General features: G+C 37.9%; 1 protein-coding gene across 7 annotated transcripts in view; it reads left to right on the top strand.

Annotated features, from left to right (window-relative positions):
* slc12a7b (solute carrier family 12 member 7b) overlaps window positions 1–19,437 on the top strand; it is a 60,805-nt gene that overhangs the window by 18,633 nt on the left and 22,735 nt on the right. For 6 of the 7 annotated variants that reach the window (XM_061064743.1, XM_061064742.1, XM_061064746.1 and 3 more), the window contains exons 2-3: window positions 16,654–16,748; window positions 18,412–18,543. In XM_061064743.1, the coding sequence (XP_060920726.1) occupies window positions 16,654–16,748; window positions 18,412–18,543 (227 nt within the window). Of the gene's footprint in view, window positions 1–6,158; window positions 6,472–16,653; window positions 16,749–18,411; window positions 18,544–19,437 lie in introns of those variants that run through there. The other variant, XM_061064747.1, reaches the window with a different exon arrangement.

Here is a 19,437-nt window from a genome sequence, read left to right as displayed (position 1 = left end):
CTTTCCTTCTTCTTCCATCTCACACAGTTTGTGATTTTCTACCAGGAAATAGGTTCAAACTTCCTGGGTAGGCTGCACAAAATGCCTGAACTGTTGCTGTTTTTCATTATTCTATGACACACTTCCCTTTTCATACAGAATGTCCACTAGATTTTGAGAAAACAGTCAGTTGGTTTGGTGTTGACGTGTAGAAAAACTTTGTTGCGAGCCTATTTCATTGTGTCATCGTTATGTAGCGTTATTATGGATGGAAGAAAACAGGTGTTCAAACAACTAAGCAAGGCTGTGCATGCCAGCATAATACCTCTGGTAATTTAGGGCTATTTGTTTCACTCTAAATGAAAGCAGAAAGAGCTTGACTCAGCTTTTGACAACAGCTTTTTTTACCCTCAGAACTGCAGGAGCTGTGAATGAACCGCCAAACCTACCGATTGAATGTCGACCAACTATACCACTAAGACACATGAAACTTTTATTTTTACAATGTTTTTTTTAAATATTAAGGCTTGTTTTCCGTTCATGTCACCTCCTGCTGACATATTTATGTGTGGTTATTATTCTCTGCTCCTTAGGGTAGACATATCTCCCACAGAAAATGTGCTACACAGGGAGATGATGCGTTTCTCTCCTTGGGAGCGGAGGGAGTAGTAAGGTGTGATAGCAGGAGCCTTCATATTGCTCAAAAATTCTGTGGGAGGTAACTGTTACAGGAATGAAAACACAGTTTTGTTGCAAACTTATTGTATGTGTGTCTTGCTCCATTTTAATTTTGCAACACATACAGTACATGCCTTTGTAAAAGACAGAGACTTAGTACATGGCAGTTGTAGTGTAATTGTTAGTGTGTGTTTTTTTTACCCACTTATATATCTAAATTGTTTTCCAAGCTTAATGCAAAAGTAAAAAATGGCTTTATTCCAGTGTTGTTTGCACAGAAAAAAGCAGGTTATTGAACCAAATGTGCATCTACCCTAGACATGTGTTTCTTGTTTATTACCCTGGCAGGTCTGGTTCTGGTTAAAGCCGATTTCTGTTTGTGGTTGTGTGTTTGTGTGTTTCTCCTTCTCTTTTCTCTCTCCTTTCTCTTACTATAGTTAACTCTCCACCTGCTCTACTTTTGCACATTGTCTGTAAATGAAGGGTCAAAAAACAGCATGATAGCAGTCTAAGCAGTCTTGAATGTAGACTGACCATAGACTGTCCATAAGAAGAAGGAGAAGCCACTTTTCCCTAAGAAACTTCCAATTCAAGGAGAAAGCAGGGATATTAACATCCATTTTCTGACTCATCTACGATGTGTAACAGAGAAATCCTGATGAGAAGAAGTCATTCACACCTGACCTGCACTTAAGTTAGTCACAAAAGCGTACCATAGAGACGGCAGGGTGAAACAGAAATCTGGCTGTAGATATTAGGAGTCATCTGGCTGTACATTTGTGTGGCCCCTGATGTAAGAGCTGCCTGATTGGCTGATTAACTGTCTTACTTGTATCAAAACTGGCAAAACATTTTTTTAAAATTTTTTTACGCCTGATAGTATCTTCAACTTAATCCATCTTTGAATGTTGGTTTTAGAAGACGGTTCTTGTCATATTCCTATAAACCTCGCACTGAATCCTTGTGCATATACTCTTTCTTAGGTTGCATAAGCCTGCCCTGGTTAAGATAAAGCAACATTGTTCCAGAGGGGAGCTTTTCAAAAGCTCCAATGATTCAGGGAGGGCTCTTTGACTGTGGGAACATAATGACCTGTGATCATGTCTCTAAATAATTCTGTTTTGGGTAGTTCCATATGATCATTTAGATTTTAATGTGTCCAAATTGAGCACACACATTATTTTCCTCTTTGAAGGACTTCTTACTGTAAGTGAAACCCTGCTCTTAGGCAGTTAATTTCTCAGATTTCAGTGGTATGATAGCTCTTAAAAACACTGGTACAGACCTTGTTTGGCTCTTAGTTTCTTCCCGTCAGGACCTCTTGAGGTAGTTGTGTACCTCTGTTTTAGGTCATGTGTCCTTAGCGCACAATGTTGCTCAATTCTCAGTGTGTGTTTGTGTTGGCCTTGTCACTTAGTTCTGCTTGTTCCATCTGCAGCACAGCAATCCCATCAGACGTGCTTATTCAGCATCAATATTTGCAACATAATGTATTTGGGTCATGAACACATTGATAAAATAAAGCTCCTAAATAAACCTTTTTGCAATTGTTGCACATATATTTTGCGTGCATTCAAAAACAAACAGCTCTCTGAGTCTGAATATATGCATTCAGTTTAAACAATGAACTATATTTGCAGTGTTTAGATGAATAAATTAAAGAGGACTGTGAATGTGTTTTTAGAAAGGAAAGACCATATGCAGGGGAGGGGAAAAGCGAGAGAAGATCTAGTTTCTTCAGGAATGTAGGGAGTCAGTGATGCACTGAGTTATGTCATAATATCACTACATCTGCATGAAAACAGTTTTTTTTATGAAGACTAGGACTGAGAAAAGCCACGTCTGTACCTGATACTCTGGGTTATACTTACAAGACAAACCATAGAGAAGTACACAAAATGGGCCACATTTGGCACTTTACTAGTTTAGAGACATGCTACTCGCACACAGGCCCAAAATACACACATGCACAAACAGGACCTGTGACATGCATTAGTGGAGATTTTCAAAGAAAATTGGAAAAATTCTAGAAACAATAATTAAGAAAAGTCATGTAAGTTTCTAAAGAAGGCAGTGTGTATTCTGCTCTGTATTTCTATGCTATTCAGAAGATTCGCAGCCCTTACAGCAAAATGATAGCTGCACATTGACTAGCAGTCTAACTGGATCAGCTTCCGTAAGAAATTAGTTTCAAGGGTAGAACTGGCTATAACATAAAGAGCATTTTTTAAAGTAATGAATAATGCTCCTTGTCTACTTTTATATAAATATCTCCCTCTATATGACATTGTAACTCATAGTCCAGGAACCAGATGTTGGTAATACTGTGAACATCTGGAAAAGCATCCAACATCTGGTTTATAAAGCCCATCATATCCCTCTAAATTGCCTTTTTAGACCCTATGAATATTTAGTAAGGGAATAAAGAGGGGTCTGGTTTTATTGAGGATAAACTATTTGATTTTACCATGAGAATTACAACCACACATTGTTTTATATTGTGATGGAGGGTTGTTTAGCTGTGTATCAAACTGTGAGATAGTGACACCATCTGGACAAGAGTGGACCTACTTTTCCGTGTGTATGTGCGTGTGTGTTTGTCCTGTTTTTCCTCAGAGGAAAACCATTGAAGGACTCTATGAAATGTATTTTGGATAGGTAAAACAAACATGGCACTTTTCCTTCAGGGGAATGGGAAAGTCTTTTGAAGAGTTTACTTTTTTAAATGAACAGATTTTAAATGAGTGGGGTGTGACAGTTCAAAGCCAGTATAGGAGATTGTTCTTTATAATAAGACTTGAGTATGTATAAGAGAGGATAGAGAAGAGATATGAGGTACCACTTTATCTACACGGGCCAACAAAATCATCTAAAAAAGTTAATTTATTTTCTTTATTCTGGATTAATTGAAAAATATACTTTTTAGAAAATGATTCCTGAAAATTGCTTTGTCAACAAGGCTCATATTTTCCTCTTCGTTCATGCACAATTTAAATTGTTTTTGACAAACAGTTATTTAAGTTGTGTCTGTCAAATAAACAATGGATGATATTCTTTGTCATAGTTTGGATATTTTACACTTGCCAATAAACCCTCAACCCTTTATGGACACTACAACACCATCAGTAACCCCCCTTTCTCTGTCCTCTGCCTCTCCCGCCTAGGCTGAGTGTTGCATAACCAGCAGTGTTGTTTACCTGAAGGGTTTAAAGGCTTAGAACATAAGTGCAACACACAGACACTTGGGCACACACAAACACACACACAGACATACACACACAAGATAACTCTTAACAGCAGCCATCTGACATCAAACCATGTGGGGCTTGATACTACTAAATCCTTCTTACTCTGTGATTTGATAGCCCCTCTTTAAGCTTTGCCTTGACACATCTGTCAATCTAATGATGCTGCCAGCGGATGTTCAGTTGTGTCTTAATATGGCAGCTAAGCACGGTGGACATTAACATTTTCTAATTCAAGTAGTCATCATCTTTTTTCCCCAGTAAATATTGAGTCATAGAATTAGTAATTGTAGATTGCACTCAGTATTCTCCCAAAATGCCCATGCCCTCGTTGAGTAAGTAATTATAAGGAACTTAGTGATAGGAGTCTCCACATATAGGCTGCTCCAGAGCAACACTTTGCTCACCTCTTTTGAATGCATGCCAGTATTCGGCTTTCGAAGGACACTCACCTGCCTGAAAAGCAACCAGTGGACGAACAGAGGACTGTGGCAGAGAGCGAGCTCCTGGGTTTTATAAAAAGTTCAGGATTAGCCTGATCTGGTTAAGTGATTAGTGCCCACTTCACATGCTTGTAGACGGCCAGATTATCGAGAAGCCATGACAAAGGTAGACAGCAGAGTTTCAAGCTATGGGGTAACGGCTGGGCAGAGCTGGATCTGCCTTTTTGATGCCTTTCTGTGAGCCTTTGACAAAGCCAGCAATCACTTAGCCATTCTCACATGAGTTTATGTCAGGGGTACACAAAACAAACCTAAAGGATGGTACATGAATCTGTTTTTTTTCTGACAATATAAAAAAAAAAAAAATCTTCAAATTATGGAAATTGATTATGTATATTGAGTTTATCTGATTGCTAACATACTTTATTGATGAACAAATCAGAAATGGATATTCAGCTCCTAATAAAATTGAATTATTTAAAAGAAAAAACATTTAATTTATTCATTCATTAAATGTTTTATTCCAATAAACTGTGTTTTTTAGTTTGAGACAGCATTGTGGTGCCCACCATTGTTTGGCTTTAGAAGTTCACTACGGAAACCAAAGTTTGACGTCTCTGAGACTACATCCATGTAAGTCAGTGGTTGTTACTCACTTTTGTTACTTTCAGGATCTTACAGTTCGGGTACTGGGGATAAATGTTGCCTCTATGTTCAAAAGAACAATTACAAATCTATGATTTTTTTTATTTGTAATCAATTTATCATAAAAGCATTTATCCTTGATTCCAAATATTTAGCTGGCAATAAGATTGTGGATTATCAGTCAAGCATACTCTGTAATTTAAATCAAAGCCTTTTGTTTCAAAGTCATACAAGGACTTTTACAGGTGCCCAATAACCCACAGAGTTCTCCTTTTACTTCTTAAAAAGTGATTTAATATGGTAAAGAAAATAAATATACGCCTCAAAGTTTAACTTTAAAGATGTGATTTTGGTCTTCAGAAAAATTTACTGACATTTATTGGAAATTGTGATATTTTATAGACAACTATCAATTGAATTATCACATAAATATTCCTGATTACTGACAAACAAGCAATACAAAAAAAAAATCCAGTTTCAGCTTTATCCACAGGTTTTATGTGGGTTACCCAGTCTTATTATAATGATGTTGTTCCTGCCTTTTTACATTTAAATTATTGTACCATATCTGTGATTGCATTGCTCCATTGCAGTGTCCAGTAAAATACATTATGCTTACCTAGGGGTACTTGCTCCCTGTGCTCTGCTGATCGATTGACCATCTCCACCTATGACACCCTGGAGGTCAGTCAGGAGGTCGGATTGGAAATGGAACTGCTCACTCAGGCAGCACCTGCAGTTTAAAATAGTACATTTATTGATTCAAAATGATGTACTGCACAGTTTTTACTTGGGATGGTAAATGTTTTCTCTGCTCGCTAAAGCGCCTAAAGCTAACAAATGTGCTCTAGATGACAAACAAGTCAATATTTTTATTGACTTTACTGATTTTTTTCAGTCCTCGATCTGAATCATCTCTCCAGTTTGTCATACATTTCTATGAACATCCCTCCATCCATTCTTCTTCACTCCAATGCTAAAGCTGACTGCCTGTCTACTACTGTTTTCTGCTTTCTTTGCTCCTCCCCCTTTGTGCATGTGTTTTCAAACATGTGTGTTTGTGCGCCCAGCAGGGATCAGAAGATCAGGGAGGCTGAGGACAGGGAGATGTGTGTGTGTGTGTGTGTGTGTGTGTGTGTGTGTGTGTGTGTGTGTGTGTTTTAGTGCACACAGGTTTGACGGTGGGAGGGTGGGTGTGCTTTGTGATGCATGGCTGATGTCGCTGACATCGTCGTCACAGGCCACTTTTTTTTTACAGACACACACACACCCACACGCTGTCACAGAAATAGCTGATCCTCACATTATCCAGGCAGCACAGGCAGCATTCCTGACGTCTGCACCTCACTAGCTGTGTCTCTGTTCTTTGGAACCCCATTACTGGAGCTCCCCAGGGACCACTACTAGGACCCCCTCCCTTCCACCCCCTTTTTTAGCCCCGCTCCTCATAATGGAGCAGAGGGGAGGCTCTCGACGGAAGGGTAAGTTTTTGTCAATTAAGTTTTTACTTGCATCCTCTTTTTTCAAGGTTATTAACTGAGATGTTGTTGAGAATATTTTGTTACATGCTTTAGGTTTTTGTCTTTTAAAGACTCTTTTTAAAGATGCTTGTATCATTGAAGAGTTTTCTGCAGCACACCTGAAGTCAAGCAAGTCAGTTGTTGTCTTGTGTGATGATTCTCCGCAAGATTAGTTGTTCCACTAAAGACAAATGGGTTAGGAGGAATTTTTTGGTTGTGCCGCTTATTCACATTTATTGTCAAAAAATGATGACATAGTATTGAAAGCAAACATATTTGTGGTGATATGTTTTCAGTGATTCATAGAGTAAAAGTCATGATACCCTTTTCTCTAATGATCACTGGGCAAGCATGAGAAATCGGACAATTTAAGTTTAGAAAATTACCCTAAAAATATATGTATGGTTTGTGCTTTTCTGTTATTAGAGAGATACAAGTACAGGCAAGTCAGTTTGTTTTTTTGTTCACCGCTACTCCTGATCTTAAAGCTGATAACGTTTCTTTTTAAGCTAACCTTGAGCTAAAGTAACTGATTTTTGGCTTGCACTTTCTGTCCCACTCCCTCCCTCTTTTTTTTCTTGGTACAATGAGCCATGGGCTAACTCCGGTAGTGCTAGGCAGCTTACAGCGTCGTCACAGAGTGCAGCTTAGTGGTTATAAATAGGATGCATGGTCATTTATTACCACAGTGACCAGAGAAGCTGGGCCGAACCATTAGCGCATCCCCATGTATCTGTACCTGCTTGTGACACCAATCAGTGGGTAGTGTGCTGATGAGGTCTGACTTCAGCCCGAGCTTCTAGGAAAATCTGTCGGCTGAGATATGCTCGCAAACACCCAATATTTAGGGAAAAAAAGGGGAAAGAAAATTGTTTAAATATGTGACGTCCAGTATTTTACCGCAGCAAATGACAGACTGACATCTGTCCTGATGAATGATTTTGTATTTTGCAGAGTGCTGAGGCGGGGTCAGGGAATCCCACTCCCTTATGTAACAGCGCTGACTGTGATGTAAAAGACTGCTCTTAAACTATCAGATGATGGGTCAGTTAAACATGTGTCAGCAGCAGTGAGGATTTTCACAACCATCTGCACTTGTAACTGCTTTGTCCTGCAATCACATCATGACTTTGACCAAAAGTTGCACATTGGGAAATCTGGTACTTGCATCTTTAAAGTTAAATTATTTGTTTTAATTATTTATTTGTTTGCCATGGACATACAGTAAGATTAGCGCTGTAATATCTAACCATGCACAAGTCCCAGATGCACTGCTTATTTGTAACACCTGTCCAAGGGAGGCTTTTAGGAATAACAGAAATAAAGACATAATAAAACGGAGAAGAAAATGAAAACAGTTCAATTATATATACAGTGCAGTTATGAATGCTACAGGGACAAAATACAATTACCAAGAGAAGGCAGCAAAATTATACAACACACATTTGTGATCTCATGTATGTTCACGTGTGGGAACAATTTTGTTTCTCCTTCAGCCATGATTTAATACCTTTTGTTAAAAACTTTAAAACTGTGTTGCATTTTCAGTTCAGTGGGTAGACCATTCCAGTGATTAGCTACTACAACAGAGAAGGCTGATTGAAGTAGAGGTATGTTTCTATTTGTTTCCTGGCTATGTTCAAAGCAAAACCTGAATAAATCAGAAAGGTATTTATCGTTCCTTTTAGTCAGTATGTTTCAGTCCATTTATTATCTTAAGTTATTCTTTGGGCCATTTTGTCTCTTTATTAGATAGGACATCTGAAGAGAGACAGGAAATGTTTGGAGCAAAGAGTTGGAGATAAAATACAACACAGGGCCGAGCTTGGGTTGAAATCGACTGTTGCTACGACGAGGACTATAGCCTCTGTACATGGGCGCGCGACATAACCACTAGACGTCCCTTTTGGTCCCTTTCTATGTCAGTCTCACTCTCATGTCTGTTGGACAAAATTAAGTGATTTGATGGCTCCTCTCACCAACTCTCCCATCTACACTTGTCGTGCACCATACTTAAGGAGGCAGTGCAGGTTCATGTGTTTGGGGATTGTTGCTTTGACATTTTGCTCGGTGCTTTTGCTAATCAAGTCTAACCTAGTCTTGCTAGTTTAGCGAGGCTGCCTATCCTAGTTTTAAGAGTTCAAGAAGTCAGATGCAGAGAGCTCAAATACATTAACAAATGATGAATCATAAATGAGCTAAATTATGTTTTTATTCTGGTAAATCTCCTACATAGTTGTCAGGCATGCTGATATACTGTATTTGCTTCTGATTTGGTGTGTGCGCTGTTCTTGAAACATTCCATCTATATGTTGGACACTCTTTAATTGAATTGTTTAATTGCCTTGGACTTTCTTCCTAAATTTGGTCAAACTTTTATCATATAAAAAACTTGTCATCTACAATAGTATAACTGAATTGTCTCCGAGATAACTGAATTTAGTTTTGCTTGGCACCTTGCATGGCTGTTGTAATTTTGCTTTTAGCAAAATGTGTTTTTTTTCGGGGACCTTGATAAGTGACCCAAAGATTTCACAGACTCAGTCCAATAAGAAGTGCAGGCATTAGCCTTTTTACAAATGAAAAACCTCAGATCAAAACTTCTATTAGAAACGGTCAGGACTTTTCCTCTGTGGATAGTCACAAAGTGCCCGCTGGGTAAAATTAGAGGCTGAGTAACAAAAACATATCAAACTTAATAATACATCCATGGTATGATCCACACTAAAGTTTGGAATTATTGGAGAAGAGGATGTTTGTGTTTTTATCAGAGAGATTACTTCAATCTGTTTTCGTTTGTATGTGGTCACTTTTATACTGTACACCCTCTGGCAATGTCATGCTTTTAGGGGTCACCTAATGCGCTATAGCACAGGGAGACTCTGCTCACCACCTGCACAACTAGAACATGTACACACACACACACACACACACACACACAGTGCACACATTAAAAATACACCTGCAATCATTCATCACCAGTTACACTAGAGATTTCACCCTTCTCCCTTGCTCCACTTTTATTTTATACAGATAAGTGGTTTAACTGCATTCAGTATTCAGTCAGACTAAAATAATTAATTTTTAAAAATGCAAAAAAATAATGGACGAGTTGCATAAATTATTAGAACTTTTTCCAGAAAACTGATTGAAAAGGTGTACAAGCTACAGATTTAAAGTTATATGTTGCTCTGTTCACAGACTCTTAACTCCACTGTAGAGCATCAGGAGTGACAGATATTTAACATGAAAGTGCAACATTGAGTTATTGTTTTTAGAACCAGATCATTTTTTTTTTAATGAGGAGGATACATCTGCGGATAATTATTTTGCGGTAACAACCATGTGAATTAAAGTTGCGGAAGGAATCATGACCTAAAAACATGTTGAGCAGCTTATACTGTAAATACAGTGTCAGGTAATTGTCATGCGACTGACATCCTTTGTCCGCCAATAATTTGACTCCAAGTAGAAACCTCAAATAGAGTAAGACTGAAGGGTCACTATAACACCGTTTATGAAGCCTACTGCACCAATTATCCTGTGTTGCAGTTGCACTGTTTACAATGATGAAGCAAAAGGAGGAAAAAAGCAGATCTGTAGTCAAGAAAAAAATAGAGTTGACTCAGGTTCTTTTCCAGTGATGATTAAATCATTGACTCTTAAGAAAAATTTAATTCTTTCCACAACAAACTTTCACGATTGCCTGACGTAAATTTAGGGCTGTGTGACTTAAAAACCGGCGCTCCTCAACTGAAACAGAACTCTGGTAGTTGGTTTGCCTTTGGAATGGTTTTAGTCTGGCACCATTTACATAGAGATTCAGTACCCCAGTTTCACTCGAACTCACACTCTGCCCAGCTCCCATCTTGAATGAAACGCTCGTGTCTCCAGCTGCATATTTGCCCACATTTACAAGTTTGTAAATGTTTGTGTACTCTGCAATTTCCTCATTCTTGAACTGAAATGAGACAAAGCTGATGTTGGGAGTTTGCGCACTGCAGTATGGGTAATGATGTCAAAGAGCTGCTTCTCATCTCTTCTCCGCAGTATGGGGGTAGTCATCATAATGGAGCTGTTTTTTTCTCAGGGGTCAGGGGGGGATGCAGAGCTGAACAGGGTTGTAGAAATTATTTTTGCTTGGCATGATATTAACCTTTACTCCCTACATCAAAACACATGAGTTATAGTTTTCAGCTTTTAAGCTCACAACAAACTCCAACCAGTATTATTATTATTATTATTATTATTTTACTGTTTAGCAATATCCAAGAAAGCTAATCAAGGTTTCAGTTGAAGGTCACTCCTCCTGCACCTTTGTGTTGCCCCAGGATATTAATAACTCCCATTTCATGTGAGGATGAATATGAATTTCCAGGAAAAGAGTGAATTAGTCCAATAAGCCAACGTGTGTACTGTGCACAGAGGCTAACATCTGCTAACTGGGCCACAGCCTTGTCACTGTTACTGTACATGAATCTGGAACATGTCCCACAGGACCATTCTCTACAGCACACACTCACGTTTACACACGTATTGACATGTACTCACCATTGTCAGGATGAGTTGTGCACCGTAACATGTGCACACATGGGTCATCTTCATCTATTAATGCATCCCCCCATTGTTCTCTGTCTTTATGTTCTTCTTAAGTACATAATCTTCCGAAATGACTGCGGTCATTTCAGTTTTTAAGGCTCCCAAGTATGAGGATTCATGGCATCTGGCACCTTTGCCTACTTTGGGTTGTTGATGTGTGAGTGCAACTTGAGGTCAGCGGAGGATTTGATGACATGGAAGGTGGGACAAAATTTGTTGCCACACATCTGCCATTTTTGGAATTAATAGCTTAAAGAGGGATGATAAGGTTGTAGATTTCACTGACTGTCAGAAAGCTACCGTGCAGTGATGTCTATTTTTTCCACATTGGGCAAAAAGATAAATTATAATTCAACAAAAATGTTCAGGCTCATGACCGGTGTAAGGATTTTCACATTTCATTAGTTTGCTGCTGTATTTGCTGCTGGTTGTTTTTTGCTTTGTAGAAAGATCTGTGTTCCTTCAGTCCAATCGGCCCAAGCTTTGCTTCTGTAAAGCAACTACAAACATATCTTAATTTACTTAAGGTTGCCATAAATGATTAGTTCCCCCTTTAGAAACAAAAAGGATTGTGATAACATTACAATTTCACAATAATCACCTTATAAGGATCAAGTACAAAATCTTTTTTTTTTCTATACCGTACTCTAACCATCTGGTTTTTTTTTTAAACTAAATCAAATAGCCAACTATAGTTTTGATCACTCTATTCATCATTAAGCCCATAAAATACCAGAAATGTTTGCCAAATAAAGATTCGGCACAAGTTAAAGTAGTTCAGAGTAACAACTATAAATTGCTTTGTTCATTTCGAAAAGATAAAGTTTTCCATGACATAAAACATAAAAGAGAGGTGCAACTTCTCAAATGTTCCTCGCTGGAATCAACAGACAGAATTGAATTCGACATACTTTTTAATTTTGTTAACACTGAAACCAGCTTTAGTTTTTTCATCATTGTGTTAACAAAATGTTCTATTACGGCAGGTGTAACAAATCCACCCTGAGTGTTTTCATTGATTCTGTTCACTTACTGATTGACATGGGCACTTTCTAAAAGCTCAAACCACACCTAATTTGGAAACAGTCCTGCCAGTTTTAGCCTGCCCCCGGGTCTCAAAGAGGATTTGGCCGGTGTCATTTAAGACAATGATTACCTGTGGTGTGTAATGTAGCATCCTAACTAAGCAGTGACTGACAGGTTATATTCACACTTAGCCGTATTCCCCCAGTGTGGACATTATATTAAAATGAATTCCTTGTGATCCCAGCTTATTGAAAGACTCTGCCCTCTTATAAAACGCTCTGCTATCCCACTCAAACTGTGTTTTAAAGAGCTACACAGCACAAGGACATAGTGACTTTCCCTGTGATTACCACCCGGCTAAGCCACGCTGCAAGCCTCTTATTCCCTCTGCAGCTGGATCAGGCAGTAAAAGTTACCCATGAAATCCTCACAGTGGCCAGAGTTCACAGCAGACAATTCCACTGGGGCTGGTAATTGTCATGAACCTCTCAATTCAATTAGATTTTTGTATGTATGTAATCTTACAGTTACTTTCTCCGTTTAATTTAGTTAAATAATTTAACTAAGTTATTGTTTTTTTATTTTAAGATCTACTTGAGGCACCGCGGTGTTTATCACAGGGACAGACTGCTTCAAACCAAAAGACTAAACTCACTCCCTACATCCGAGTACTTTCTAAAAATTGTTGCTCTAGATTTCTGATAAAAGTTTTTTAAAGGATCCAAACCATTCTTTATATTTGAACAGAAATAAGATAAAAACCTTAGCATGAATGTTGAATTAAATAAGCCCTAATCTGAAGTGCAGGTGAGGTGTTGTCTATTGAATGGTTTGCATTAGTTAATGCAGGGCATGGAAGTACAACCCAGCTGTAATCAGCTGACTGCTAGCTGATTGAATCATTGCTTGTAATCACTCTCACACACCAATCACAGCTCATTCTCACATCAAGGCAATCCATTTAAACACAACTTCTGTCTCACTGATCTCTGCTACAACAATAGCTGCACAGCAAATGCTTTGCCTCCACCAGTTCAGCCGTCTCCTTTCAGCCTCAGGCCTTTCAAGCCTTTGATTCACCCTTGTGGGGGGGGCGGTGGGGGTTTAGCACTGCGCTCCCTGGAAAGTTGTGGCATGCTGCTAAGCTAACCCATTGAGCATCCTTCAGAGCCTTCATCGCCAAGCAAAACTGAATTTCCACGTGTCCATTATTTAATTGAGGATTGAAAAGGATATCTATAACATTTTCTTTTCCTCACAGTGCATACTAGAGCTGAACTGAAATGTGTACTCAATCATAACTACATCATTAGAAAACTGATGGTGGTTAATCAAGTAATCCAGTAAGTAATGCTTAGTCAGCCATTTTTTTCCCCATTTAATCACTTTCTTTATTTAAGAGCAATAGTAATATACAAAAGTGAAAACAAAACACACCTAACTTAGTTTCCCCTTTTGAAAAACAAGTTGTTTTCTTGCATTTTTTACAGATCTTTTTATTGTTTTATTTCAAATGTTTCTGTATTTTTGCCTTTACTGCTGTAAAAATGCAAATTCTCCTGTTGTGGGACGTATACAGGATTATTTCATATTGTCTTATTACTGGGCCTAAAAAATATAATTGAAGTTCATTACAGCGGCTAATGGAAATGATTCACAATCTTGATCCTACTCACAGCAATTAAATTTAAATCACACGAGCAGTGAACACATTTTACTTCAACAAAACAAAGAGATTTTTCCTGTTAATTTTTGTTAATATTTGCATTTGATATTTCTTTAACAAGGGTATATAAATGATGAGGCCTTTTTTCTGTTTGGTCAAAATCTTCATGCCACCCCTGCATAAGCCGGGGCCCCAGGGACTGGGCCGCCCAGGTCTAAAAGGTCTGGACTCAGCCCTGCTTGTTGAACCAACGTGCTTCCAAGCATGTCATGTTACTTTGTCCAGAAGCAGGAGGACAGAGTGCTCGGTTTATGGGACAGAGGGGACAATACTAATCAATCAGAATGATCAGAAAGAGGGGACTTTCTTATTATTCTAACAGAATAATGATCTGTGTTGTGAAAAATGAATGTATTGGTCAAGACCATCACGAGTGCTTTATGCGCATTTGTCTATTATGTTATTTAAAGTCATCGGGGGAATAAAAGCTGTATCGATATTGTAAGCGTTTAGAGAAATATCTTTAATAGAATCCAATAGAATATTGTATGAGAAAAGGAAAGAGTTGTAACTTCCCCAGGCTCAGCAAAGATCAATACCCTGGCGCTGCGTCTGAGATAAACCATAAAGGTCTGTGTGTGTCAGTCAGTGTGAGTGTGTCAGAGAAGGAAACTCACTCTCGATAGTAACACGAGAGCCGAGCACAGACGTTGTACAGGACAGTGAAACACATACAGATGATCGCGCTCTGCAGAAATAAACGACTGCACAAGAATATGGTGACTTTCGACTGAACACTGTATAGTAATCTGGATCTTAACAAAGCCTAGAGGCCATTTTAGAAATGAAGGTGCTCGATTGATTCGAGGAATTCAGCCCTTCTTTCTTCTGTAACCTTCTGGACCTTCTTACCTCAAAATCCTGAAGTATTATAAAGTTATAGGAGATAAACATGTAAATTATTACATATATTTAATGCTAACAACTGGATATAGGAATCACAGCTTTTAATTCTGAATACTGATGAACGCTTGTTGACTTTTAACATCCTCGTGTTAGTTCTTTGCAGCTTCTCTCCCGGTGATTCTTTCTAGTCACTTATAGTCAGCCTTCCTTTTGATTTCCATCTTTATTTGTTTCATGTTTGTTTAACAGTCTTTGATTTAAAGTGTTTTATTGTCTTCATATTACATATTTTGTGTTTATTTTGCTAAGGTTTACGGCAGCACAGCTGTTTTTCTTTCCTCAGAATCATAGCTTCGAGAAGGTTTTATTATGTTGATGTATTTTATACCATTAGGGTGAATGGGGGAAGTCCTACAAATCTGATTATATTATATAAATGAATTGATCTTCCTCTTGCTTGGTTCTGGTATTTTTTCCTTTCCCTAAAACAAATCAAATAGATGTTTTTGTGTCCTCTCAGTCGATGCAGTATGACATTATATCATGAGGATTTAACCAATAGATGTTTTTTTAAATCATTGATATAATGGAGAAAAGGGGAGCCTCATTGTTTGTACTTGGACTTGACTGCAGCATGTCGGGTATCTTAACCTCCACACACTAAACTGTCTCGGTGCAAACATTTGCTCGGTGCATTTTTGTGTATGTTTGCCGCCTCAGCAGCAAAGACACAACGCGGTTCACAGTTTGGTGACAGAATGCTGTCTCTGAAGACGGCTCGGTTTCTGAATGGGATGTAGAATAACGCTGCGACCTCGGCTGTGGTTGGGAAAGTGGACACTCTGTCCTCTGTACTGTGTGTGAGTGTGAAGTTCAGCTGACAGTTCATGTTTATAAGTCACTGTCAGATCTGACTGGAACTGTGTTAGCATAAAGGGCAGCCCAAACTTACATATTCAAAGCACACAAAAAAAAAACAACCTTTATCATGTCTCATCAAGAATTCAGCACATTCACATTAAAAGATGGAAGATTTGGCAGCCAAGCACGGGAGCTATGGTTTGCTAATCAAAAGTGTTCTAAAGTGTTCTTTTATTTTTAGAAGATTGTGCGGCTCTATTTCTCTTACTTAATGAAAGATCATCCAACCCAGTTTGTAGATGCTAAAGTTTACATTTGAATCATTGATGCATGTTAACAGAGGTCCCAGTCGTGTTTTAATAATTAATCGTGTCAATCTGAAACCAATGGTGCACTTGGTTGTGGGCACAGTCTCCAAAGTGGCTTTGGGACCGGGCTGTGTCCTTCGACGCCATCGAAACTCTACTGTTAACTCTCACACTGTGGTAATGGCTTGTTAACTACTCTCAAAGGAATTAATTATAATAAATGATTTTGATGTTTTACAGTCAAAATTTCGATGCATATTTTTTTGTGCCAAAATATGTTGGTAACAAACAAAGAGGAGATGTTGTGCATCTATCCTGTAAATCTGTACAGCTCACAATACAGAAATGAATACAGATCATATTATCTAATGGCTTAATAAAGCCTAATCCATTTGTTAACATTTCTTTTTGAGTGTTTTTATTGATGTTTGATTTGACCAGGGATTGGAAAAATATTGTCCCAACCTTTTTGTCCGCACTGTCAGGCTAAACAGCACAATAGGAATTTGAATTTAGTCGTCAAAGAAACATGGTTCATTATTGTAAGGCTAAACGTGATGCTCTGCAGCTACGACGATGAAATACAAATCAGATGCAAAAAATGCTTTTTGATATTAAACAATAGAGCTGTAGAGAGAAAAGGTAAAAGGTTTTTGAACATATGGCTGATATTGAAACAGTGGTAGGTGTTTCCTAACCAGCCCCCACAGATATTTTGCTTTTCTAAACCTACAGTGTGTCTGTTGTAAAGACTAACACTGTGCTGTGTTTCTGCAGGTGATGGCGTCCCAAAGGAGAACAGTCCCTTTATCAACAACACAGACAATGACAAAGGCAACAGCTACGATGGCACCAACATGGCCCTTTTTGAGGTAACCAACCAGTTCTTTTATAATCTTGATATAGCTCTTATAGACAGGAAGCAGGGCACGTGAAGCTGTGATTTAATCTGGCAAATTCTTTCAGTAAAATGAGGGGTAGCTACTAGAGAAATATGACTACGCTCTTTGTGTAAACATAACTGTTCCTCTTATTTTGAAATACACTCAGCCGATAGAGCTCAAGCCTTTCATTAATGCATAGTGAGCTTTATTTTCAGGGTTAACTGTGGCAGAAATGAAATAGATAGGAACTAAATGAATACTTGTCTGAGCTCAACAATGTGTCAATCAAAGAGTTTATTTGCCATTAAAGCTGCCTCATTCCAAGAAGTCCATTCTGCTGAACCGCTGCCAGGCGCTTTGCTCTTTCAATTGGCAGACCTTGTGGCTCTGTGGTCTCTGGTCGTTCTTTAGGATCAGTTAGACTCTGTGACTTCAGTTTTACTGACTCTATGTGAAGCCAACCCAGCCAGGCAATTCTGAGAGGCTTTGAACAGTTAAATATTGCACTGTTCATTTTTAAACTAACTGGGAGACTTTGTTCTTTTTATGAATATAAAACAGAAAAATACTTTGACAAACTTCATTTGATCTTGAAATAGTCTAACAAATGAGCTGTAAAGATTTTCAAAAGACACATTATAATACTATGAAGTATTTTTAGCTTCTGATCAACAGCCATGATCAGTAGCCATTTAGTTTTCAGAAGTAAAAAAAAAAAAATATATATATATATAGATATATAGACATATGTATATGACCATTTTCTACTGAATAAGATAGGACGAAGAGAGAGAGGGGGATAATGTGAAGCAAAGGGCTGAGGTTGGATTTGAACCAATGGCCGCTGCAGGAGGCAATAGCCCGTGTACATGGGGTGGGCAACATAACCGCTAGGCTATCCTGTGCCCCCTAAAAAAGACATTATGATCCAAATTATTATATTACAAATATTTTTCAGATTTTTTAGAAGTCAAAAAGGCTCACATATATCTTTAATGTTACTACAAATCAAGTTTTTTTCCTCTCTCTTTTATCAGTAGAAATTACAATAACTTAGGAATATTATATATTTACAGATATCAAATATCTACAATTAAATACGTTAAAATGTGTTAAGAGTAGTGGAAATATATTTCAGATTGGAGGTTAAGTCAAATCAAAGTAATCAATCTTTAAATTTGACAGAGTTTAGTCATTTGAAAGTGTAAACTTAAATATAATAAAGAGATATTCAAATGTTTATTCGGTTGTTTCTGAATTGTGACTCATCACAGTTTAATGTTTGAATAGAAGTCAAAGGCAAGAGTCAGCTGTAATTTGGGGACATATCTTAAATAATTAAGAATCTAATTGTTTATATTGAGAATCACCATCTTACCCAATGTGTTTACAGTGTATTGTATTACAGATACTAGTGATCGTTGTTAAATTGTTATGGAGATTTGGGTTTTGAATTTCACTGGAACCATAACTGTAGTAAATCATTTCTCTAGAGTAGCTGTTGCTGCTATGGCTGCAGCTTTTTATTATTATGCAGTTATTGCTAAATCAAAAAACATGGCGTTCAAACCAACCGAACAGTTTAACATAATACTCTTTTTTGATCCTGTTCTTTGTCACCATGTTGAAATAAAATCATTTTCTATCGCAGGAGGAGATGGACAGCAACCCAATGGTGTCATCTCTCCTCAACAAACTGGCCAACTACACCAACCTCACCCAGGGGGCCCAGGAGCACGAAGAGGCTGATGATGATGAAGGGCCCAAGAAGAAAGCTGTTAAGGTACAGCAGAGAGCCCGCTCTAAAACTGTGTGATTAAGGTGGAGTTGTGTCATTGCAGTACAGTTTGGTACACTACAGTTGAACAGTTGTTGTTTTAAACCCTTTGACCTTTGGTTACATAACAGGTCTCTGACCGATGAAGCTCTGCTCTTTTGTGTTTTACTGAAATCTTTTAGGGGAGTATGCTAAAGTTTAGCTGGCTTTACTTTAATGTTTACCTTTAAACTGTATCAAAACCTTTTGAAGGTATTTCAGGACTAGTAAGATTCAAATGTTACGTTTCATTTTTAACTCGTTGGTTATATTTTTCTTCACATCTTTCCCTGAACTGTACTGTGCCTTCTGTAGTGAATCTGTTTCTTTGGGAACATAATGAGTTTTGGTTTGTTTAGTTTTTGTTCTTGTAAGACGAAACAATAGGACCATTCAAGGTCCATTTTTAATTAGAAATTATGCTTTTAAAAAATCATCTGTAGACAAGGTCAAAAACTATTTTTTTAAGTCAATATTTCATATAGAGAACAGTTTTTTGTTTTTTTTTATTAATTGATTACCGGTATTTATTTCACTTTCTTTTATCAGTTTTGAAAGGCTTGGTTCATGGCCTCTTTATTCAACATTTCTGATGTATGTTATTAGGCTTGTTATTGTCAGTGGACAATAACAAAATGGACAGAATAAACCATAAGTAAAAAAACATGTCACAGAACATGTCATACATATATCATTTAGTTCACTAACATCCCTTTGTCCCAGAGGAGACAGATTCCATTTGAATGGGTTTCTACTTGATTTCAGCTTCCTCTACTAAGCATACATGCATTAGGATGCTGTTTCCGTGTTGACCTTGGTGACCTTTTGAACCCGTTGGTTAAACCAGAGAGCAGTGGTTAA

This window comes from Labrus mixtus, chromosome 19 (genome assembly GCF_963584025.1).
Source record: "Labrus mixtus chromosome 19, fLabMix1.1, whole genome shotgun sequence".
Taxonomy (NCBI): Eukaryota; Metazoa; Chordata; class Actinopteri; order Labriformes; family Labridae; genus Labrus; species Labrus mixtus.
Note: the sequence above shows the minus strand (reverse complement) of the source record. Positions and strands in the feature narration are given on the sequence as shown.